This window comes from Oncorhynchus nerka, linkage group LG2 (genome assembly GCF_034236695.1).
Source record: "Oncorhynchus nerka isolate Pitt River linkage group LG2, Oner_Uvic_2.0, whole genome shotgun sequence".
Classification (NCBI taxonomy): Eukaryota; Metazoa; Chordata; class Actinopteri; order Salmoniformes; family Salmonidae; genus Oncorhynchus; species Oncorhynchus nerka.
The window spans coordinates 62,169,832-62,195,499 of NC_088397.1; the positions used below are offsets into that span (position 1 = coordinate 62,169,832).

General features: G+C 42.2%; 1 protein-coding gene across 1 annotated transcript; it reads right to left on the reverse strand.

The window, feature by feature from the left end:
• Positions 1 to 3,743: 3,743 nt before the first annotated feature.
• Positions 3,744 to 19,522, reverse strand: vamp3 (vesicle-associated membrane protein 3 (cellubrevin)). The gene is made up of 5 exons (XM_029676325.2): positions 19,416 to 19,522; positions 9,202 to 9,274; positions 7,612 to 7,770; positions 7,475 to 7,526; positions 3,744 to 5,286 (listed from the first exon to the last, which is right to left on the reverse strand). Coding segments are annotated over exons 1-5 (306 nt in total). The 5' UTR covers positions 19,418 to 19,522; the 3' UTR covers positions 3,744 to 5,266.
• Positions 19,523 to 25,668: the final 6,146 nt, after the last annotated feature.

The following is a 25,668-nucleotide window of genomic DNA, read 5'->3' on the forward strand; positions in this document are numbered from 1 at the left end:
CTAACGGTTCGTATGTAGCCAAACGTAGCTGCTGCTCATGTTGATATCTGTACTGATGGTGCAAAAGCCATAACAGGGAGACACAGTGGAGTGGTAACGCGCGTGCAAGCAGTTACTCCCGACGCCACCTGGGTACATGGTGGCGTCGGGAGTTGGATGGTGCCTCTGGGGAAATTCAAAAGGCTAATTGAGGTCCTTTTTAATGAAGAATGTGTTTGTTTTCTATGACTGGGTTTTGCTTTTGGTGTATTGATTTTAATATAGGCGTGTATAGTTGTGTGTAGCCTATAGTGTATATTGATGGTTATGCAGGGCTCATCTGAGAAAGAGACCTTGGTCTCAGCATGACTCCCTGATGAAATAAAGGTTAAATAAATAAAATATATTTGTTTACATTCTCAGGTACCTGAAATGGTGGTGTGGCTGGCTCTAACTATGATAGGCCACTTCGAGCTTGTAGTCTTCTTCTGTGATCTTTGTTATTCGCATGTGCATCCCCCAAAACATAAAGCCCATCATTCGGACTTGTGTATACGAGGAAACGCGTGCTAATATGTATGTTGTTTTTCTCCCATTTACCATCAGTCACTCGTCCATTCCAAGGCGAAGCGTAACACATTTCAGCAACGTGAGTACCGCCAGCGTAAACCACGCCAGCCAACGCTCATTTGCCAGACTAATTTGCCATAATCGCCTATGATTGGTCAGAGTGCCAGTTGTGGGCGTGTCTAGATGTAGGGGATCTGTCAGCGTCTAGCTAGGTTCACGTGGACACAACAGGAGGAACACACCGTGCTGTTTTAGGGTCTGTGGTCAACAGAACTGCAGGCGGGGCTTATTTATGTGGTCACACACATTTGTCCCCCGATTGGCTCACGGAGAAATGGTTTTCTTGCGTTTAAACCGTTAAACTCAACATGTCACATTGGAGGAAATAAAGGTAACCTAAAAGCTGACCGTAGGTGGGGGCGGGAGGTCCTGTATAAACACAATTTCACTTCCTTGACAACAGTTCTGCTCAACGAAGGCAAGCATAAATGCACTGACTTCTGCAGAGAACATATCGTAGTAAATGCTATATGGCCACTGCAGATGTCCGATTGACTATGTAAATCAAATAAAAAAATTGTAAGTCACGTGCGCCAAATACAACAGGTTTAGTAGACTTTACAGTGAAATGCTTACTTACAAGCCCCTAACCAACAATGCAGTTTAAAAACATGAATAAGAATAAGACATAAAAGTAACAAGTAGTTAAAGAGCAGCAGTAAAATATGAAAAGGGAGACTATATACAGGGGGCACAGGTTAGTCGAGGTAATTGAGTTAATATGTACATGTAGGTAGAGTCATTAAAGTGACTTCATAGATAACAATAGAGAGTAGCAGCCTTCCTCTGACACCGCCTGGTATAGAGGTCCTGGATGGCAGGAAGCTTGGCCCCAGTGATGTACCGGGCCGTACACACTACCGTTTATAGTGCCTTGCGGTCGGAGGCCGAGCAGTTGCCATACCAGGCAGTGATGCAACCATGCTCTCGATGGTGCAGCTTTAGAAACTTTAGAGGATCTGAGGACCCATGCCAAATATTTTCAGTCTCATGAGGGGGAAATATGTTTTGTCGTGCCCTCTTCACGACTGTCTTGGTGTGCTTGGACCATGTTAGTTTGTTGGTGATGTGGCTCCACTACAGCCCCGTCTGTTAAAATTACATCTGGACACTGACTGTAGCCTTTTAATTTTTACTCTTGCAGAATGAAGCATTTCTTGCAGTAAAATTATACACCAAATGTACGTTTTGTTCTGGAACAGGAGTGGAGAAATATGATGCATTTCTTTCAGAATCTTGAGAGAAAATGAATGCAGTTAGGTTCCTTCCTTAGAAATGGTATCTTTATCAGCATCATAAAAGCTGATAGTATTTCAACCACATAAAATATGCATCTAAGCCAAACTGAAATCTGATCAGAAACACCTTTAGTAGTTTTCACAGCTTTCTATTTCATTACAACCGGTCAAACTGATGTCATTAGGACATTTTGCACAGAAAATGTTTCCCCATTTTTTGAGTTTTGCATTTTCTCCCTGGTGCCTAAAGGTCTTTGCTCCAAGAAAGAAGCAGAGGACAAAGCAAACTTCACCAATGTCAACTAGATTGAAGCATTAATTTAATTCTATTGATTTATGACTTTCTGGTGAGCAAGGGTTTATTTAGTCATCTAGGGCAACATATGACAGAAGGGAAGCTGCATGTATCTAATTATTGACAAGTTGAATAATAAGGGTTTATTTAGTCATCTAGGGCAACATATGACAGAAGGGAAGCTGCATGTATCTAATTATTGACAAGTTGAATAATAAGGGTTTATTTAGTCATCTAGGGCAACATATGACAGAAGGGAAGCTGCACGTATCTAATTATTGACAAGTTGAATAATAAGGGTTTATTTAGTCATCTAGGGCAACATATGACAGAAGAGAAGCTGCATGTATCCAATTATTGACAAGTTGAATAATAAATAGCCTACTAAATAAAGTGTTAAATTATAAGCAGAAACATATCTAAATGAGGTAAAAATCCTGCATCCACGGTCAACAAAATCGTTTGCTATCTGACTGTAGCCTACAACCGCATTTTCTATATATGGGGGTTGCTGCATGGTCAATCGGCGTCTGTATTGGCCTGCAGCGTTTACGGTGCTAGGGACTCTGCAGAAGTAAGAGCATTCATACTTCTTGCGCTTCAAGGCAGCGCAAAGCTGTTGTGAAGGAAGTTGTCAAGGAAATGAGTTTGTGCTTAAACAGGACGTCCCGCCCGCACCTACCTACCGTCAACCAAACGAACCATGTCAATGTGGAGCCATATGAAGCCCTCCGCATTATAACATTTGGGAGTCGCTAGATTTGCAGGCCTCCGGTAGCACCGCAATTGCGTTGCAGATCAAGCATAAATTGGCTGTAAGGGTCTTGGAGCAGTCTAACTGTATCACATATAGTCAGGCGGTGGGGATGGGTCATTAGCAAATGCGGGTGGGTGCGGCTGAACAGACACCTAACCTGGAAACCATAGTGCGTCTGGGTCAACGAGGCAGCAGTGGTGAGCCAGGCCTACTTGAATTACCACACACTAAAGTCTCCTTTCAATTTAAGTTCCCACAACAACAATATTGAGAATGGTGATCTAAAACAATATAAAAGGGGAAATGCAATGAGTTCTCCTAGAACATAAAAACTATTAAAATAGGAAAAGATGGAAATGTGGAAAATAAACAAAAGGGGATGAAAAACATCCCATTATCATGAGCAATAATACTAGAATAGCTATGATCAGTCAATGAAATGTTTAAAACACTATTTCTTTGACACTTGACAATACAAAAGGTGTCCTGTAGTGGAGAATGATTTGATGATTTAGGAAGAGGGAGTGACTCAGTCAGGCTCACAAATGGCAAATTGGAATCACAAAATAAGATATTTACATGAAATAGACATTTCACAGGGTACTATACATGTACTGTAGTAGAGAATGTTGATCAAATGAAAGTGAACCCACCAGTTCTGCTGCTCTCTGAGGTTGTTGGGCAGGCCCCCAGAGATGGGATTGACAAACTCAAAAGGGACTTTCTCCTGTGTGATCAAGCCAGCTATTGGCTGCAAGACTAACACGCAGTGCCACACCTGCAGAGGCCAACATGTGGCGCTATTCACACTGACACAGAATACAGTGGACGTACACTTGTGTGATAAAAGTTACATCTGTTTTTATTCAAGCAAGACAACATTGTAAAGCCACAAAGTAGAATTGCACTTGTTTCTAATATTTATACAGGGAGGGGTAGACTTGGGGAAGGCTTATTTGGCAGGGCTGGAGTTTATTTAGTAAGATGTAACATCTTTAGAGCACTTCAGAAATGTAATGAATTGAGCAAAATTCACTCAAGGTTGATTCTATGCAATACACATCGGTCTGAAGGATCCGTATAGTTGCACCCCAGAAAATAGGCCCTTGGTTTTGGCACCCTATAAAAAGGTGGTGACACATACTGAACATGCTCCACACAAGTTCCTCCTTCCCAAACATCCATGATGCTCTTCACTGCAGCAACAAAGTAACCATGGCAACTAAAGGCATTTCAGTATGCAAAGAAAAATAATCTACACCGTTTCTCTTAAGATTAGTAACACTACACAGCAAATATATTTAAGGAACAAAAACATTTATTGGCATTAAATTAATAAAACAATTGAAAGGTTGTAGTTATTAGGATAATATAAAGGATAGCAGGAACCTGCAGAGAAGACCATTAGTGCCTATATGCGTGTGTGGGCATGAATATGCAGACCATTGGAAAGCACTGCTGGTTCCGTATGTTGGTTTGCTAAGGCTTCGCTGTCTTTTGGCTGTTTTTCTTAAGTTAAATGTTATCCCCCATCTTTGCCTGATATCTATTGTTTGGTGCTTTGACATTAATCACTACTTAAGGCACTACTTTTATATGACCAGTGTGGCACTGATGGCATTGGCAGTATCATTGTCAGTCACTTTGGGCAAGCAGACTAACAGAAAAGAAACAAGGCTCATGTGCCAATCTTGGCAGTTTCTCTGAATTCAAGCCCACATATTTAGAGTCACAGACACACAGTCCTGTTAGAGACAGGAACAAGGTTGAGATTAAATCTCAGCCATGCCCAGATGTTTCTGTGGATATAATAATCCAAAAGTCGATGTCAATTAGTCATTTGGTGTTCTGATCTGATGACTGGTGTGTGTGTGTTTAAGGGGGTGGAGCGTGACTCCTTGGCACATCAGGTCAATATTACAGTAGAGACTAACAGGAAAGCACAGAGCAAATCACACAGGGCCTTGTCTCGCTCTGTCACACACAATCAAATCTATTATTATTAACAAAAAACAAATATAACTTGAGAAATTCAATGTAGTGTGCTTCACTCCTGGTGCTGGAGGGCCGCAGCCTGTTTTGACCTTTATATGTAGTTCAACCATCAGCAGGTACATTCAGAGGGTTGACTTTCTATCATGGAATGAATAATGGTATCAGTTCTATGCAATACATTTCTTTCTGCAATGTATTCTAAATCTGACTGGATAGGCCCTCCAGGACCAGGAAGAAAGAACACTGCTGTGGAGAATGGGCTTTGAAGCTCAGTAGGCTAAACCACGAGACCTCGTGTTTCAGACGTTCAGCTCTTTACTCGCTCCTCTCCATCATTTGCCCATTCCTCTTCCGCCTCCAACAACTGCTTCTTTACGGTGACTGGCTCCAGACTGACATAGAAGGCAGAGGAGGAGTTAGGCACACAGACAATCACATGAAGGAAAGAGCCATAGACCTCACTCAACCCCCAGCCAAGCTAGTCATAAGCTTTGTTCCCAGTATTGTCCCTAACCACTAATGGTGCGCGGGTTAGCCTTTTGTTCACCCACCCGCAGATTCTAATTACCCATCCGCAACCGGCCGACTATGTGATAAAGTGAAAATCCCAGGCCCCACACCCAACCCGCAAATATATGCACTGTAGGCTACAGTCAGATGGTGAAAAACATTTTTTTTGCCAGGGGGGCACAGGATTTCTTTGGGGCCTAATTTAGATACATTCCTGCTTATAACTTCCAACATTGGTAGGCTATTTGTTAGTCAACTTGTGTCAAATAAATAAATAAATAAATATATATATATATAGTCCAAGAAGACTCTAAAATCAATAGAATTAAATTAATGCTTCAATCTAGTTGACTTCAGTGAAGTTGTCATCATCTCTGCTTCTTTCATGGAGAAAATAGATTTAGGGACCGGGAAGAAAACGCAGTAACTCAAATATTTGTGCAAAAAGTCCAAATCAGTTTGACCGGTTGTAAGGAAACATAAAGCCGTGATAACAACCCAATGTTTGGCTTGGGTGCATATTGTGTGTGTGAAATATCAGCTTTTAATATGCTGATGACTATAGCACCTCTACAGACATTCCCTAAATGCGAATTCACATGTTCTCAAAATGCTGAAAGAATGAAATCATATTTCTCCACTGATACGTTCCCCAGCAAATAATGGTCGCTCAAACAGAAGGAAGAACTAACAAAGACAACTAAAGGTGTTTAACCCTCCACATCAAGAAAACTGGAGCACTTAGCCAACCACTCTTAAATAGCACACCTTCCAACTAACGAGATGGCAACCAGCACAGGTGTAACACATACTGACTAACGAGATGACACTAAAATCAGTGCAGCCTACACGCTCAAGTCCAACCTCAAAACATAAATGGAAAAAACCAAAACCAGTAACCACTCCTGTTCCCGAAGCAAAAAATGCTTAATTCTGCAAGAGTTAATATTAAAGGCTATGTGAGAGGTTATAGACCTAGTCAGTGTCCAGATTTCAGTTTCATTTAACCCATCTGAACAGTCAGATTGGTCTCATATACTATACATAGCATAGTAAACGTAAATCCGGGACACTTAAATTAGTATGATACAGTATGTTACATTTGGTATGGAAACATAAGACGGGTTAAGGCAAAAACGAAAGTAGTGTTATTGGTCGGGGTGGATGGGAGGGCGTATAACGCAAACGTCTAGCAACCCAAAGGTTGCATGTTCATCACAAACAACTTTAGCATTTTAGCAACTACTCACTACTTTGAACCTCCTACGTATCTGACAACATGTGTCAAGGTCAAAACAATAGAATACAGTACAAGAGCACAAGATTGGATGGTGCTAGAGTTTAATTCTAACATTAACCCTAACCCCTAAAGCTAGCTAATGTTAGCACGATGGCTAAAATTAGCAACAACAAATTAATACATACCTTAAGAAACCTAACATATCATACTAAAAATGGAGTGTATCGGGTTTACGTACAGAATAATGTGAAATACTCTGAGATCATGTTGGAACAGTAGGCTAGGGTTCGCTTGACTTTCCATGGGCCATTTGAAGTCCCCATCTTGTGACTGACGAATTTGTATAGCACCTCACAATCATCTCACACAACATTCACTGCTGTCATCTTTTACCACTTAACTTAAATGTTTAGGAAAGATTTAGTCTTCTGGCCTTCCCCGCTCTCAACTCTCCATTTTACAGCTTCTCTCTTATTGAATTAAACGCCGACATTGTCCTTACCTTTTCTGCCTGTTCCCAAAAGCATTTGGCGATTGGTGTGCAGGCTATTTGGCTCGTAACCCTACATTTTAGGCTCACACACTAATGCCAGATTGAGGTTTTTCTTTCATCTATGTAGCCTAGAGATATACAATTGCGCAAGAATGCTAGCCTACATTCATGGATTTGCTTACGGTATTGTTTTCGCTTTATTCAACCTGCCCGCCACCCACCCGCCCTTCTTCCACACAATATTTCATGACCCTAAATCCGTGGGGACTGTAGGTTCTGAGTCAACCCGCACATCTCTACTACCCAACCATATGGTTCCACCCAGAGCTATACTCACTGATGATGATGACCAGGATGATGACTATAACAGCTATCAGGATGGCCCACATCTGGAGAGCACAGAACACACATCAACATCTCAACATGTGGTTGTGTGTATGCGTGTGTGTGAGTGAGAGAGAGAGAGAACTGCACCTTGCAGTTCTTCCACCAGAACTTCCTTTTGAGTTTGGCAGCGCTGGTCTCAAACTGGGAGGCTCCGGCCTGCAATGCGTCCGCCCTGTCGTCCAGCTCCGACAGCTTCGAGTCACGCTCCAACACCTTGTCCACATTCACACGCATGATATCCACCACCTACACACATTTTTATGGGAAAAAGTCATTTATAGGAGTTTGTTTGTTTCTGCAGTAAACTCGGGTTGAGCTGAAATAAGAACATGTGCGCCAATTTGGCCTTTCAGATTATAATAAACAACATGGACAGGGCAGGGGGACCGGATCCTGGATAAGCACCCCATTTCGAGTTAAAAATAATAATAAATACAAGCCCAGAGTGTGTCCTAGACTGCATAAGAAATGCATGTCTTCCTGCACAACCATGCAGGTCCTGTCAGAGACAACAGCAATACTGTCTATATCCTCCACCGCGTGAGGACAGTAGTGCTGCAGTCTCAATGAGACGCTCAGTGTTGCATAATAAAGCCCACGTAGAAGGAGCACAACACATCGCCAGAAAAACCAACGTGCCACGCGCACACACTCTGCCCAAAGTGCACATAGCCTAACCCATATGTTCCACAAACCCTGCCCCTCCTGCCAGATAGACCTTGAGAGGGGAGAGGCGGCAGTTTGTGCCAGCCCATGCAGTGGTTACATAACCATGGAGACAAAATGTATTACATAAGAGACAAGCAGCCTATCAGGAGGCTTCGGACACACAGGGGATAAGGTTTAAGGGGGGGGGGCAGTAGTGGAACACACTACCAGTTATTATATAATCATTGGCTAGGAGGAACTGTACATGCCCAGGGAAGCCAAGAGCTTCAGCGAAAGGTGTGAGACTGAAAGAGCTGAGGGTTAGGGTGGAGTAAAGAGGTATGGTAGGCGTGTGAGGGACACGTGTGGGGCAGAGGGTTGATGGATGCTCTTCCCGAGTACAGCGGAGTTAGTCACTTCTACAGTCAACCAAATTAAACACACAAATTCCACCAGGCCTACTAGAAATGATCATTTAGAATGTTTAATGGAAATATTGCAATATTTCTAACCTATCCAATACTCTCACATCTACATAGGGACTAGGGAGGGATGAGTTTGGGACTGCGTGTGTGTGTGTGTGTGTGAGAGAGACTTTCATCCTGAGTGCAGTGTGGCCCTGACATCTAAACAGATACACAGGCTGTCTGCTGTTAAACAGAAACATTCTGGGGAAACTGTACAGAACCAGGTAAGTAGAAGGCTACAACTAGGAAATTAAGATGGGTCTGTGGCTGTGTCTGAATTCTCATCTTGCCGTTTTGATAGGCGTGAATTAAGTTTTCATAATGTGAATGTTCTGGAAAAAAATGTAATACAAAAAAAATAAATAGAGTACAGGATGTCATACTCATTTAATCTTCTAGTATGAATTCTCTGCACACTGAAGGAGGACGATCATATTTTCAGACCTACAGGTGTTTGACAACAGCTGATAATCATGAAAGCAGTTCTTGCTGTAGGTGTTGGGAGTTGTGTATGCTGAGTATGTTTAGAGTGAAGGGTGTATGTGTGCGAGTGGGGTCGTACCTCATCCACTTGGGCCTGTGTCTGTTGTAGGCGGCGGTTGCCTGGTGCGGAGCCTTCGGTAGCAGGAGCCGACCTGGGGAAAGGGCAACAGAGGGTTTAGATACACCCACTCTAGTCTCCAGATATGCAGGATTACCCATTTCATTTTGCACCCTTCCATGACCTCATTGCACTCAAACGCAACAGGTGTGGGGGTGATCAGTCCCTATCCAAATGCAGGGGTAGTAAATACATCTCTGCAATGGGACAAAGGCATCACTTTCCACGCATTCACATGTATTCCTTCACATCAAAGTGATATCTGAAGGGCACACCTAGATGACCCATGTGAAAAGGCTTCCATATAGCCTGATGACCATTTCTCTAGCCCAACTGTACCGTTACTTCACCCAAGCACATGATTAATATGACGGTGTTTTGACATGTCCATATGAAAACAAAGGAGACCTTTTCTAAAGCAGCGCTCTGCTGACACCTGCTGGAGAAATGGCAGTAAGCCTACTACCTCACTGGAGTTATTCCATTAATACAGCTCAGAGAGGTCCTACCTTCCCTCAGGGGGACAGAAAGGGTAGCGTGCGTGTGTGTGTGTGTTACTCATTCAGCACCCAGACAGTAGGCTAGAGTACAGTGGTGGTAGCCCAGACAGATAAATGGCCCCGCTCCCTCTCTCCCCAAACACAAACGCACGGCAAGAATTCCACACCCTCTTCCTAAAACATCTCAGGAGAGCAGGCACTGAAGCTGCCCCACTCAGCCACTTATGGCGCTAGTCCGGTTAATTCCTGTTCTGTATCTCAGTCATCCAGACACTGTACCATCCTGGTGGACAGATAGTCAGCAACCACATTAATTCCTACCGCAATAGGTCCAGATTGATTGACTACATTTACATTTACATTTAAGTCATTTAGCAGACGCTCTTATCCAGAGCGACTGTTACGATACGGTGGTGTGTGTGGGGGAATACATGATAGTGTGGAATATATATACTAATGGTGGGGGACATAGCATAACTTTACGGGGTGTGAGTGAGTATGTAATGATAGCGGAGCTTGGGTGGCTGGTAGTGGTAGCATGATACAGGGAGGTGTGGTCTCAACATGCCGCTCAACTTTCTGCTCTCAGTTCCGCTTTCAACACTCCCCCACTGCAGCCTGCTCTACTGCACCCAATACAGCAGAACCATTCTGTCTCCTACACTTCACTAACAAACAGTCTGTTCCATATTGCCATACTTCTCCCACAATACAGCCTGTTTGGACTACAGGTAGCAAGCTGCACCTCTCCCTCTGTGTGTATTGCCATACTTCTCCCACAATACAGCCTGTTTGGACTACAGGTAGCAAGCTGCACCTCTCCCTCTGTGTGTATTGCCATACTTCTCCCACAATACAGCCTGTTTGGACTAGCAAGCTGCAGGTATTGCCATACTTCTCCCACAATACAGCCTGTTTGGACTACACAAGCTCTCCCTCTGTGTGTATTGCCATCCTTCTCCCACAATACAGCCTGTTTGGACTACAGGTAGCAAGCTGCACCTCTCCCTCTGTGTGTATTGCCATACTTCTCCCACAATACAGCCTGTTTGGACTACAGGTAGCAAGCTGCACCTCTCCCTCTGTGTGTATTGACATCCTTCAAGGTATTAATCAAAGTTTTCACCCAACTGCTCTCACCAATCTAGCCCTTTCAGATCATTAATAACTGAATGTAGGGAAAGTAGGAGATAAGTTGGGATCATCTATTCAGTATTAGAGGACTTTTTAAGAGGGAAAAATCACATTACATGGCCACCGAGCTAGACAACGCAGTCGAGGCACCGGGCATTTCCGTCCGTGCGCTGCATCAGCGGAACATTCTCCGATGAGGATGCAGATAGCACAAAGCAGGCTTCCTGTTATTCTCCGACATAGTTCCGCTCGCTCATGATCCAATAGAGCTTACTGAAATTTACAATGAGCGCAGAGACATTCAACTGAAGGGACTAAAATAGGTCATTCCAGGAATCAAACTTTGAAATGGCATAGTACATGCCAATTTAGGCATCTGCATTTTAGTATTAGCCCCTATTCGATGAACCTTGAATATGCATAAACCATAACAACACCCAAGCTAATGTGAGTTACAAATGGAATGTTGGCATCTTCACTGCCTGGAGCAATAAAACACTTTGGTTGGCCACATTAGCTTCATACAACCTCAAAAGTGTTTGCTAACGTTGGCTAGCTTGCTACAGAATAATAAAAAAAATGTTAAAAAATGATTGGACAAACTGATGACATTACGTATGCATCTGGCTATCCACATTCATCCTAGGGTTAAAATATAAGCTATGTATATTCATGGCTTGTCTAGCAAGAAAGAAAGCCCGGCCATTGATTCAAAATATCACTTAAATTGAGGGGAATGTGAGGCTTGATGTCAACTTGCCATTCATCAGCTTTTCAAGCTTAATAAAATGTCAAAATACGCTCGGTACTTACCAAAGAATGGAGTGTCCCTGAGCAACTACCGCCTTCGCGTCCAGTATGTACTTCCAAAAAAGAAGCTACATGCAACCGAAATAACACCTTGTCTGGAAAGAATCTATACCGAACAAAAATAAACGCAACAATTTCAAATAACTTACTGAGTTACAGTTCAAATAAAGACATCAATCAATTGAAATAAATAAATTAGGTCCTAATCTATAGATTTCACATGACTGGGAATACAGATATGCATCTGTTGGTCACAGACACCTTTAAAAAAAAAAAAGTGGGGGCGTGGATCAGGAAACCAGACAGTACCTGTTGTGATCACCAATTGCCTCATGCAGCACGAGATCTCCTTCACAGAGTTGATATGGCTGTTGATTGTGGCCTGTTGTCCCACTCCTCTTCAATGGCTGTGCAAAGTTGCTGGATATTGGCGGGAACTGAGGCAAGCTGTCGTACAAGTCGATCCAGAGCATCCCAAACATGCTCAATGAATGACATGTCTGGTGAGTATGCAGGCCATGGAAGCACTGGGACATTTTCAGCTTCTAGTAATTGTGTACAGATCATTGCAACATGAGGCCGTACATTATCATGCTGAAATATGAGATGATCGCGGCAGATGCATGGCACGACAATGGGCCTCAGGTGCTTGTCACGGTACCTGTGCGTATTCAAATGGCCATTGATAAAATGCAACTATGTTCATTGTCCGTAGCTTATGCCTGCCCATACCATAACCCCACCACCACGGGGCATTCTATTCACAACGGAGACATCAGCAAACCGCCTGCCCACACAATGCCATACACATGGTCTGGGGTTGAGGCCGGTTGGACCTACTGCCCTAAAACAATGTTAAGAAATGAACATCCAATACTCTGGCAACAGCTCTGGTGGACATTCCTGCAGTCAGCATGCCAATTGCGCGCTCCCTCAAAACTTGAGACATCTGTGGTATTGTGTTGTGTGACAAAACTGCACATTTTAGAGTGGCCCTTTATGGTCCCTATCACAAGGTGCACCTGTGTAATGATCATGCTGTTTACTCAGCTTCTTGATATGCCACACCTGTCAGGTGTATGTATTATCTGGCAAAGGAGAAATGCTCACCAACATGGAGGTAAACAAATTTGTGCACAAAATTTGATTGAAATAAGCTTTCTGTGGGTATGGAACATTTTTGGGGTCTTATTTCAGCTCATGAAACCACAACTTTACATTTTTGTTCAGTTCTGGCCCGCCACAAGAAGTCGCTAGAGCACGATGAGCCAGGAAAGCCCCAGCGGCCAAACCCTCCCCTAACCCAGACAACACTGGGCCAATCGTGCACCGTGCTATGGGACTCCCGGCCACGGCCGGTTGTGGCACAGCCCGTTAATGAACCCGGGTCTGTAGTAACACCTCTAGCACTACGATGCAGCGCCTTGGACCGCTGCGCAACTTGGGAGGCCCACTAATATTTCATTTTAATGAGGGATTTTATTACGAGGTGCATTTGGCGCATGTGCACTTGGTCCAAAACAATACTTAGATTCTTTCCAGACAAAGCATTTTTTTCCCGGTTTCACGTAACTTTTCATTTAGACCTTTTTGGAAAGTAACATCATATACCGGGGCCATAACAGCAGTAGTGACGATAGTTGCTAAGCACAACTCCATTGTTTGGTAAGTACTGAACATATCTTGACATTATTACACTTGACAAGCTGGTGCATGGCAAGCTGAATGGCTGCTTTCTGGGCTTAAAGGAGAATCGCCATTAGGCAAGGCAAACCCTCGGTGATCTCTGATACATCAAAATTAATAAAATCACAGCAAGTTTTGGGACTCATTCAGCAGTTGACCTGATTAAGTACAATACCATTGGAAATTAATGTTGAAAGTTCAATTTATATTCCTAAAACTTGCGGTCACTGCTTGCTGTTGAGAAGACATTGATAAATAGCCCAATGTCAAAACACAGTTTTAAAGTGTCCAAATCTATAACCAATATGCGAAAAGTTTGTGATATTGAAAACCTAAAATGTACTATCGAGACATACACGTGCAACAATAGTACTCATATTATTTTTTTAATTAAACGAGCACCTCCTACTTAAACTGCGCAGTGTTTCCACAAATACATCAAGTAGCCAGCCAGGCGTGGGGTCCCTATTTCCTATTTGTTAGTATCTATAATTATGTGTTCCCCTAGAAGACTAAATAAACCCTTGCTCACCAGATGTCATAAATCGATAGAATGAATGCTTCAATCTAGTTGACATTGGTAAAGTTCTGTCATCTTTCACGGAGCTAAAATGTTTAGGGACCGGGGAGAAAATGGAATAAAAACTAAACAAAGATTTTCTGTGCAAAATGTCCAAATGACATCAGGTTGACCGGTTGTAAGGAAATAGAAATCTGAAAACAACCAAACATGTTTCTGGTAAGATTTCAGTTCGGCTTGGATGCACATTTTATATGCTTGAAATAGGATCAGTTTTTATGATGCTGATAAAGATAGATACAGTCCGTAGAGGTGCTAACTGAACATTCACATTCTCTCAAGATCAGGGCAGAAAATGTACTTGTGGCAGGTAGTTACATTGTTTTTTTATTTTTATTTTTTATCTACCAGACACTCAGATTTTTTTTTACCAACAAAAATATTGTCCTCTGCTAAAATTACACCAACAAAACAAACAGGTGAGCTTGCTTTGTAGTGTTACTAAAACAAATGTATTACTAGTAAGAACTAATACTAGTGTGGTATATTGTTAAATACATTTTTTTATGAAATGAGTCTTAACCAAAATATCACAGATGTGAAATTTTCGCCTGCCCCTTTAAGGGCGGGAAGTTACCGTGATAACAACTCCAGTCACATTTGTGCCTGTGAGATTGAGTCTGACTAGTAGAAGCGTTGTCTTCTCTTTCCTAGCAGTTGAAACTCAATCATGATTATTGTCAGGTAAGCCTACTATGCAGTTAACATTTAATTGAGGTTTGGGGAAAGTTTGTCTACCCACAAGAAGGTTATCATTAGCGTCGCTAACTGGCTACATACATATTTTAAGGAGAGCACCATAGTACCGGTGCGCAAGAACGCCAATGTAACCTGTCTAAATGACTATCACCCTGTAGCACTCACATCTGTACCCATGAAATGCAGGTCATGGCTCACAACACCATGATCCCAGACACCCTGAACCCACACCAATTCGCATACCGCCTCAACAGATCCACAGATGATGCAATGTTTATTGCACTCCATTACTGCCCTTTCCCACGTGGACAAAGGGAACACCTACGTGAGAATGCTGTTCATTGACGACAGATCAGAGTTCAACACCATAGTGCCCTCCAAGCTCATCAATAAGCTAAGTACCCTGGGACTGAACAGCTTCCTCTGCAACTGGATCCTGGACTTACTGACGGGACGCCCCCAGGTGGTGAGGGTAGGCAACAACACATCTGCCACTCAACACAAGGGCCCTTCAGGGGTGCGTACGCTCTTTTATTTAACTAGGCAAGTCAGTTAACTTCTTAGGGCTATGCCCCTTTTTTCTCAATTTCCGCCTGAATGATGTGCCCAAAGTAAACTGCCTGTAGCTCAGGCCCTAAAGCCAGGATATGCATAGAATTGGTACCATTGGAAAGGTATCATTTCTACAAACGTCAAAGTGTTATAATAAATTATAAATAATGTAGGAGAATATAACACAATAGATATGGTAGGAGAACATCCAATGAAAAACCAACCGGATTTGTTTTTGAGTGACCATGGTCTTACAATGGCAAGTATAAGTGCATACTCAATTCTAGCTCCCAGGATGCAACTCCTATGGCTTCCACAGGGTGTCAGCAGTCTATGTTCAAGGTTTCAGACTTGTAACTTCCAAAAAGAATAAGAAATCAGTTTTAGTACAGGGACACAGTCTTGAAAATTTGTGTTTGCACGCGCCATAAAAATAAGACGCATCTGCTAAAATCGGTTTCCTATTGAATATACTTCTTTCTGTAAGAAATATTATTAGTTTGATTACATTTTAGGGTATGTGAGGAGTAAATAGAAATTTATTTTGACTTGTTGAAACAAAGTTCAGGAGTAGATTTTCGGATTCCTTTCTCTGCATTCCTTTCTCTGCATTGAACGAGTTGATAACTCAAATCGATGGCACCAACTTTTTGGGATATAAAAAAGGCTTTTATCGAGAAAAACAACAACACTACGTGTTATAGCTGGGACCCTTTGGATGATAAATCAGAGGAAGATTTTCAAAAAGTAAGTGAATATTTAAATTGCTATTTGTGAATTTATTAAACCTGTGCCGGTGGAGAAATATTTTGATGTGGGGCGCCGACCTCAATCGCATGGCATGCTTTCGCTGTAATAGCTACTGTAAATCAGACAGTGCTGTTAGATTAACAAGAATTTAAGCTTTCAACCGATATAAGACACTTGTACGTACCTAAATGTTTAATATCCATAATTGTTTTTATTATTTAATTTAATTGCGCGCCCTCCAGTTTCACCGAGGGACGCCTAGCCCTAACAAATTCTTATTTACAAGGAAGGCCTACCCCGGACGACGCTGAGCAAATTGTGCGCCGCCCTATGGGACTCCCAATCCCATCCGGATGTGATGCTGCCTAGATTCGAACCAGGGACTGTTGTGACGTCTCTTGCACTGAGATGCAGTGTCTTAGACAGCTGCGCCACTCAGGAGTACTTAGTCCCCTCCTGTACTCCCTGTTCACCCACGACTGCGTGGCCGTGCTCAACTCCACCAACACCATCATTAAGTTTGCAGACAACGTGACGGTGGTAGACCTGACCACCGCCGATGAGACAGCCTATATGGAGGTCAGACCTGGCAGTGTGGTGCCAGGACAACAACCTCTCCCTCAACATCATCAAGACAAAGGAGCTGACCGTGGACTACAGGAAACGGTAGGCCAAGCACGCCACTTTACACAGTGAGGCTGAAGTACGTAGAACCCAGTACATCACTAGGGCCGAGCTCCCTCCCATCCAGGACCTCTATACCAGGCAGTGTCAGAGAAATGCCATAAAAATGGTCAAATGCTCCAGCCACCCAAGTCTGGGCAAGCGGTACCAAGGCACCAAGTCTGGAACCAACAAGACCCAGAACAGCTTCTACCCCCAAGCCATAAGACTACTAAAAAGTTCAATATCTGCATTGACCTTTTTGCACACTGACTCATCACATACGCTGCTGCTACTGTTTACTATCTGTAACTCGTCTCACTCGCATTTGTATCCGTTTTATCACACTTGATACTCGTAATGAGATTTACTCGGGATCGGAAAACCCAGAAGTGTACTTTAAATGCAGGTAGAACCTATACCTCAAATACACATTACTGCGCTATCACTCAGAGCATATTGGTAGGTTCCTTCACACAGATTGTTCAAAGGTAAACAACCCTGACAGATGAAAATGCACATGATTTACCTAGTTACTCATATTCAATGATAAACATAATAGGCTAATAAACATCCTAATGCATGGCTGGCTACGACTGCCTGCATTTATCCCAGACAGATTGACCTCCAAGCATTTCGTATTATTCTGTATGTAAATCCGAGACACTCCTTTTAGTATGATGTGTTACACTTCGCATGGTATGTATTAATTTGTGGATGTCCATCACCCATTTCATATAGGTTTTCAAATGACAATTCGAATGACATGTTACAAATTTGCAAAGTGTCTAAAAAGTAGTAAGTAGTTGAAAAGTTGCTAATTAACTCAAATGTTAAAGTTGTCCGTGATGAGATGCAAAGGTTGCGAGACGTTCGCGTTATCCATAAGTAACATATTATACTAATTTGAGTAATGATCCCAGAGTTACTTTACCTTAAGTCTATGAAACCAGGCTGAGTATATTGTTTCACTGTTACTGAATAAGGATGGATATCTACTCTCATATGGGGATTTTCTTGATAAGTTTAGAATTCCAATAAGCCCGAAAGAATATGCAATTGTTTTTGATGCGATTCCAAGGGGGGTTGTATCTCTTTTAAATTCCCCTGTGGTTGATGTAACTAACATAGATTTACATTAAAATATATTAATTGGTAATATTAACATCAAAGATAAATGTAGTAATAGACATAAATATTGTTTGTGATACTACAATTCCCTCAGCAAGATTATTTTGGTCAAATATCTATGGTGATATACAAATGGGGGAAAGCATGGAAAATTGCTAACAAATATTGTATCAGTAACAAAGTTTCATTTAAATTGTTAAATAAAATGTATCCTGTGAAACATGTTTTGGAAAGATTCAAGCTGAATATAACTGTGATTCTGTGGAATGGAGAAGGAGACCATTTTGCATTTGTTTTTTTGCCTGTATTTATAGTAGAATGTTTTGGATTGACATACAGAATTTTGTTACAAGAAAAATAGGAGCGGTTGTACTATTTAATGGTTTTGATATGATTTATTTCAGAAATTCTGACATAGATAAAGATGTAGTATATTTAATTCAACTGCTAATAATACTTATTTTAATTTAATATTCACAAATGCAAAAGGTCTAAACCTAACTTTTTCACTTTATGAGTTTAAACAATATGGCACCATTTTAATTAAAATTAAAAACAAAAAGGAAATTAAAACTTGTATTATTAAATGAATATTATGTGTTTGTTTAGGATTCCTGGCATTGTAAATAGTTTGTTTGTATGCTTTTTTGCATGTGACTATTCCTCTTGTCTGTTGATATTTGTTAATATTTTTAAAAATATTGTTTCACTTTCGAGAAGAGCAAAACTTTTATCCAGACACTTATGCCACAACCTTAGTTTATCGTAATTGTACAATCTATATTTGTCATTTTATTCTGTAATTTTCTGTCTCTAGGTAAACATGCCTGGTCGAGAATATATAATAGTAGTAAGCAAGCATGGGCTTGGATAATGAGAACGATAGCAATGGAATAATTATATGTCCAGACAAAGTAGCCTCCTTAACAACGCCAAGTAGACAGACAAAAACAACCATATGGCCCACCTCCCAACACCGAAATATACTTTCAACCTAGAGCTGCGCGGTCTCAAACTAGGAGCGGCTACAACAAACCAACGTTCTCATTTAACCACACTGTTAAGTACAACGCATATTGTACTGTTGTAGTACAACAACAAAATATTATGGTTGTAATATTGTAGAGAACAAGCTAACACGTCGTTGTATGTGATTCATAATGACATAGGCTAAAGGAAACTAGGTTGAGACATTCATTTAGTAGCCCCCTCTTGGGTTTACCCATATTTCACTACATTCTAGAGCAGTGTCAGTGAGTGATCGCCCTAGCGAACTAAACATTTAGCAAACATAAAAAAAAGATATAACCATAGCTAGGTTACGTTAGCGTCAGACCCTGGGTACGGTTAACTTAAGCGAGCTAAATAATAAGTTAGCTAGTTTACAAAAACAAATTGACGCAGCTAGCTAACGAAGTTACTGGGCCAGCATTAGCACGCTAATGTCAGCTAGCTATATACGGCTAGTTTGAGCAAGCACTTGTTGCATGAAAGTTAGCTGCTAACAAGCGAGACCTTCACACACCCAACTCCAGAGAAGTTGGGCGTTGTTTGACTAATTTTTTTACAATAAATACACGTATTCGAAACACCGACCAAGTTAATGAAAGTTCGTGTAGTTGATCAAGTGACCTAAAGTTATTATAAACCTGAGAAGAGAAAATACTTACATGTTTTTATTGGATAGCTAGCTAGCAGCCAGAGATCGAAAGCACCGGAAATCTTGAACGTGTAGCTAGTATGAGGCGGTGTCAATCTGTACCAGTTTACTTCTTATGTGTAATTTAAAGTGACAGTATGTATAATAAATGGCGCACCTCAAATTCATTGCGTCATTCCAAAAAATATCAATGAATAGCAATTGGACAATTTTAAACTAACAAAACAAGCATCTGATTAAATTAATCTGAATTTGAAATACAAATTTCCAGAGTGTTTCAAGAAAAGGCTACAATAAGGATGAGCCACAGTGGATTTTGCTTTTCGCCTTCAAAATGAAATCCCCAATTGAAAGTAATTTAAATGGATACAAATAGTGGAATCATGCTATTTGGATTAGTTAATGCTAAACAAGCTCGGAAACGTTGTTATATAAATACAACAAAAGGCAATAATTAGTTAATATTGCACTGTGGATCTATTCATCTTTAGAATTGCCTTGGGGGCATACTTATATACACTGTGTTCAGCCTAACCTATGGATGTTGCACCCATGAAATGAGGTTTCAGCCTACTCATTGACACTCACAGAACACAACTGTGAAGAGTTTCACAAATATTAGCATCATAGCAATTATTGTGGGACTTGGATGTTGCAGGGTTTGGCTGTACAGTGCATTTGGAATGTCCTATAGACTGACTGGATAGATGATTTCCCACAGTCAAAGTCCTGCAATAAGAGTGAAGATGCTAATATTTGTGTAAATTCTACACAGTTGTGTACTGTGATTGTCACTGAGTGGGCCTATATCCCATTTCATGGGTACAACATCCATAGGTTAGGCTGTACAGTGCATATGGTCCCGTGTAGCTCAGTTGGTAGAGCATGGTGCTTGCAATGCCAGGGTTGTGGGTTCCATTCCCATGGAGGACTAGTATCAAATGAAAAGCTATGCACTCACTACTGAAAGTTCAATCAAATCAAAATGTATTTGTCACATGTGCATAATACAACATGTGTAGGTAGACCTTACAGTGAAATGCTTACTTACAGGCTCTAACCAATAGTGTGAAAAAAAGGTATGTGTGTAGGTAAGTAAAGAAATAAAGCAACAGTAAAAAGACATTTGAAAATACCAGTAGCAAGGCTATATACAGACAACTTGAATCTCTCAACCTGCTCCACTAAAGCCCCATCGATGAGAATGGGGACATGCTCGGTGCTCCTTTTCCTGTAGTCCACAATCATCTCCTTAGTCTTGCTGACGTTGAGGGATAGGTTGTTATTCTGGCACCACCCGGCCAGGTCTCTGACCTCCTCCCTATAGGCTGTCTCGTTGTTGTTGGTGATCAGGCCTACCACTGTTGTGTCGTCTGCAAACTTAATGATGGTGTTGGAGTCGTGCCTGGCCATGTAGTCGTGGGTGAACAGGGAGTACAGGAGGGGACTGAGCACGCACCGCTGGGGAGCTCCAGTGTTGAGGATAAGCGTGGCAGATGTGTTGCTACCTACCCTCACCACCTGGGGGCGGCCCATCAGGAAGTCCAGGATCCAGTTGCAGAGGGAGGTGTTTAGTCCCAGGGTCCTTAGCTTATTGATGAGCTTTGAGGGCACTATGGTGTTGAACGCTGAGCTGTAGTCAATGAATAGCATTCTCACAAAGGTGTTCCTTTTGTCCAGGTGAGAAAGGGCAGTGTGGAGTGCAATAGAGATTGCATCATCTGTGGATCTGTTTGGGCGGTATGCAAATTGGAGTGGGTCTAGGGATTCTGGGATAATGGTGTTGATGTGAGCCATGACCAGCCTTTTAAAGCACTTCATGGCTACGGACGTGAGTGCTACGGGTCAATAGTCATTTAGGCAGGTTGCCTTTGTGTTCTTGGGCACAGGGACGATGGGGGTCTGCTTGAAACATGTTGGTATTACAGACTCAATCAGGGACATGTTGAAAATGTCAGTGAAGACACGTGCCAGTTGGTCAGCACATGCCCGGAGCACACGTCTGGGTAATCCGTCTGGCCCTGCAGCCTTGTGTATGATGACCTGTTTAAAGGTCTTACCCTTTACGGAGAGCGTGATCACACAGTCGTCCGGAACAGCTGACGCTCTCCTGCATGCCTTAGTGTTGGTTGCCTCGGAGCGAGCACAGAAGTGATTTAGCTCGTCTTGTAGGCTCGTGTCACTGGGCAGCTCGCAGCTGTGCTTCCCTTTGTAGTCTGTAATAGTTTGCAAGCCCTGCCACATCCGACGAGCGTCGGAGCCGGTGTAGTATGATTCAATCTTAGCCCTGTATTTACGCTTTGCCTGTTTGTTGGTTCGTCGCAGGGCATAGATGGATTTCTTGTAAGCTTCCGGGTTAGAATCCCGGACCTTGAAAGTGGCAGCTCTACCATTTAGCTCAGTGCAAATGTTGCCTGTAATCCATGGCTTCTGGTTGGAGTATGTACGTACAGTCACTGTGGGGACGACGTCCTCGATGCACTTATTGATAAAGCCAGTGACTGATGTGGTGTATTCCTCAATGTCATCGGAAGAATCCCTGAACATGTTCCAGTCTGTGATAGCAAAACAGTCCTGTAGTTTAGCACCTGCTTCATCTGACCACTTTTTTATAGACCGAGTCACTGGTGCTTCCTGCTTGAACTTTTGCTTGTAAGCAGGAATCAGGAGGATAGAGTTAAGGTCAGATTTGCCAAATGGAAGGTGAGGGAGAGCTTTGTACGCTTCTCTGTGTGTGGAGTACAGGTGATCTAGAATATTTTTCCCTCTGGTTGCACATTTATCATGTTGCTAGAGATTTGGTAGAACTGATTTAAGTTTCCCTGCATTAAAGTCTCCGGCCACTAGGAGCGCCGCCTCTGGGTGAGTGGTTTCCTGTTTGCTTATTTCCTTATACAGCTGACTGAGTCTTAGTGTCAGCATCTGTTTGTGGTGGTAAATAAACAGCCACGAAAAGTATAGCTGAGAACTCTCTAGGCAAGTAGTGTGGCCTGCAATTTATCACAATATACTCTACTTCAGGCAAAAATCTGGCAAAATCTAGAGACTTCCTTAGATTTCGTGCACCAGCTGTTGTTCACAAATATGCACAGACCGCCTCCCCTCGTCTTACCGGAGTGTGCTGTTCTATCCTGCCGGTGCAGAGTATATCCCGCTAGCTGAATATCCATGTCGTCAGTTTTTGATGGACCGTTGGTAGGATATTTGCTCTGGATAAGAGCCTCTGCTAAATGACAAAAAATATATACATACTGTACGTATGCCCCCAATGCAATTGAAAGCATAATACATCCACAGTGTGATTTCAACTGATATTTGTTGAATGTATATAACAACATTCTGACCTTGGTTAAAATGATCTAGTCCAAATATGGCATGATTCCACAGTTTGAATCACTTTCACCAACCAGGATTCCATCCAACCTTATCTGGTGTTCTGTGTGAATTTAATTAAGTATACTTCTCTCTCTCTCTCTCCCTCCTGGAGGATCTGAGCTCTAGGACCATGCCTGATGACTCCTGGCTGTCCCCAGTCCACCTGGTCGTGCCGCTAATCCAGTTTCAACTGTTCTGCCTGCGGCTATGGAACCCTGACCAGTTCACCAGAAGTGCTACCTTGCCCCGGATCTGCTGTTTTTGACTCACTCTCTCTCTCTCTCTCTCTCTCTCTCTCTCTCTCTCTCTCTCTCTCTCTCTCTCTCTCTCTCTCTCTCTCTCTCTCTCTCTCTCTCTCTCTCTCTCTCTCTCTCCCACACCTGCTGTCTCAACCTCTGAATGACCCTGTTGGTCATCTATGAATGTTTAAACATCTTGAGGAACTATCTGGACATAATGGCCATGTACTATCTCCACCCGGCACAGCAAGACTGGCCACCCCTCAGAGCCTGGTTCCTCTCTAGGTTTGTTTCTAGGTTCCTGCCTTTCTAGTGAGTTTTTCCTAGCCACCATGCTTCTATATCTGCATTGCTTGCTGTCTGGGGTTTTAGGCTGGGTTTCTGTATAGAACTTTGTGACATCTGCTGATGTAAAAAGTGATTTATAAATACATTTGATTGATTGAAGTTAACTTGGAGTCGTGCAATGACATGTTGTGTGGTCCTCTCACTATGACTTGTTGTGGAAGCATGCAGTTAATTAGGCTACAGATGAAATAAATAATGATAATCTTCACAGGGTTGTGAAAGTGGCAAGCAACACTGAAGCATACATGAGAGCGTCAGCTGTTCTGGAAGACTGTGTGATCACGCTCTCCGTAGCTGATGTGAGTTAGACCTTTAAACAGGTCAACATTCAAAAGGCCACAGGGCCAGATGGATTACCAGGACGTCTACTCCGAGCATGCGCTGACCAACTGGCAGGTGTCTTCAATCACATTTTCAACCTGTCCCTGACCGAGTCTGTAATACCTACATGTTTCCAGCAGACCACCATAGTCCCTGTGTCCAAGAACACCAAGGTAACATGCCTAAATGACTACTAGCTTTTTAATACAGGTGTGCCCCAGGGTTTCATTAGATTAATTTGCATGAATGATTTGGGAAATGGGATGCAACCAGCAAAGTTACATCTATATGCAGATTATACAGTTATATATTCATGTGCTCCTTCTCTGGTTCAGGCTGTTGATGAGCTCCAGACTGCTTTTCAGTCACTGCAGGCCTCCCTTTATGGTCTCAAACTGGTCTTGAAAATACAAACAACTAAATTCATAACCTTCACTAGAGCTAGAGCACTGCCAGACATCGTTAGCATTGTCACATCTGGTGGCTTATCCATTGAATAAGTGTCATCCAATAAATAACTACAGTTGAAGTCAGAGGTTTACATACTCTTAGGTTGGAGTCATTAAAACTTGTTTTTCAACGACTCCACAAATTTCTTGTTAACAAACTATAGTTTTGGCAAGTCAGGTAGGACATCTGCTTTGTGCATGACACAAGTCATTTTTCCAACAATTGTTTACAGACAGATTATTTCACTGTATCACAATTCCAGTGGGTCAGAAGTTTGCATACACTAAGTTGACCATGCCTTTAAACAGCTTGGAAAATTCCAGAAAATTATGTCATGACATCAATTGAGTCAATTAGAGGTGTGTCTGTGGATGTATTCCGGGGCCTACCTTCAAACGCAGTGCCTCTTTGCCTGACATAATGGGAAAATCCAAAGAAATCAGCCAAGACCTCCGCAAGTCTGGTTCATTCTTTGGAGCAATTTCCAAACGCCTGAAGGTACCACGTTCATCTGTACAAACAATAGTATGCAAGTATAAACACCGTGGGACCACGCAGCCATTGTAACGCTCAGGAAGGAGATGCGTTCTGTCTCCTAGAGATGAACGTACTTTGGTGCGAAAAGTGCAAATCAATCCCAGAACAACAGCAAAGGACCTTGTGAAGATGCTGGAGGAAACAGGTACAAAAGTATCTATATCCACAGTAAAACAAGTCCTATATCGACATAACCTGAAAGTCCGCTCAGTAAGGAAGAAGCCACTGCTTCAAAACTGCCAATAAAAAGCCAGACTACGGTTTGCAACTGCACATGGGGACAAAAATCATACTTTTTGGAGAAATGTCCTCTGGTCTGATGAAACAAAAATAGAACTGTTTGGCCATAATGACCATTGTTATGTTTGGAGGAAAAAGGGGGAGGCTTGCAAGTCGAGGAACACCATCCCAACCGTGAAGCACGGGGGTGGCAGCATCATGTTGTGGTGATGCTTTGCTGCAGGAGGGACTGGTGCACTTCACAAAATAGATGGCATCATGAGGATGGAAAATAATGTGGATATATTGAAGCAACATCTCTAAACATCAGTCAGGAAGTTAAAGCTTGGTCGCAAATGGATCTTCCAAATGGACAATGACCCCAAGCATACTTCCAAAGTTGTGGAAAAATGGCTTAAGGACAACAAAGTCAAGATATTGGAGTGGCCATCACAAAGCCCTGACCTCAACCCCATATAAAATTGGTCGGCAGAACTGAAAAAGCATGTGCGAGCAAGGAGGCCTACAAACCTGACTCAGTTACACCAGCTCTGTCAGGAGGAATGGGCCAAAATTCACCCAACTTATTGTGGGAAGCTTGTGGAAGGCTACCTGAAACGTTTGACCCAAGTTAAACAATTTAAAGGCAATGCTACCAAATACTAATTGTGTGTATGTAAACTTCTGACCCACTGGGAATGTGATGAAAGAAATTAAAGCTGAAATAAATCATTCTCTCTACTATTATTCTGACATTTCATCTTAAAATAAAGT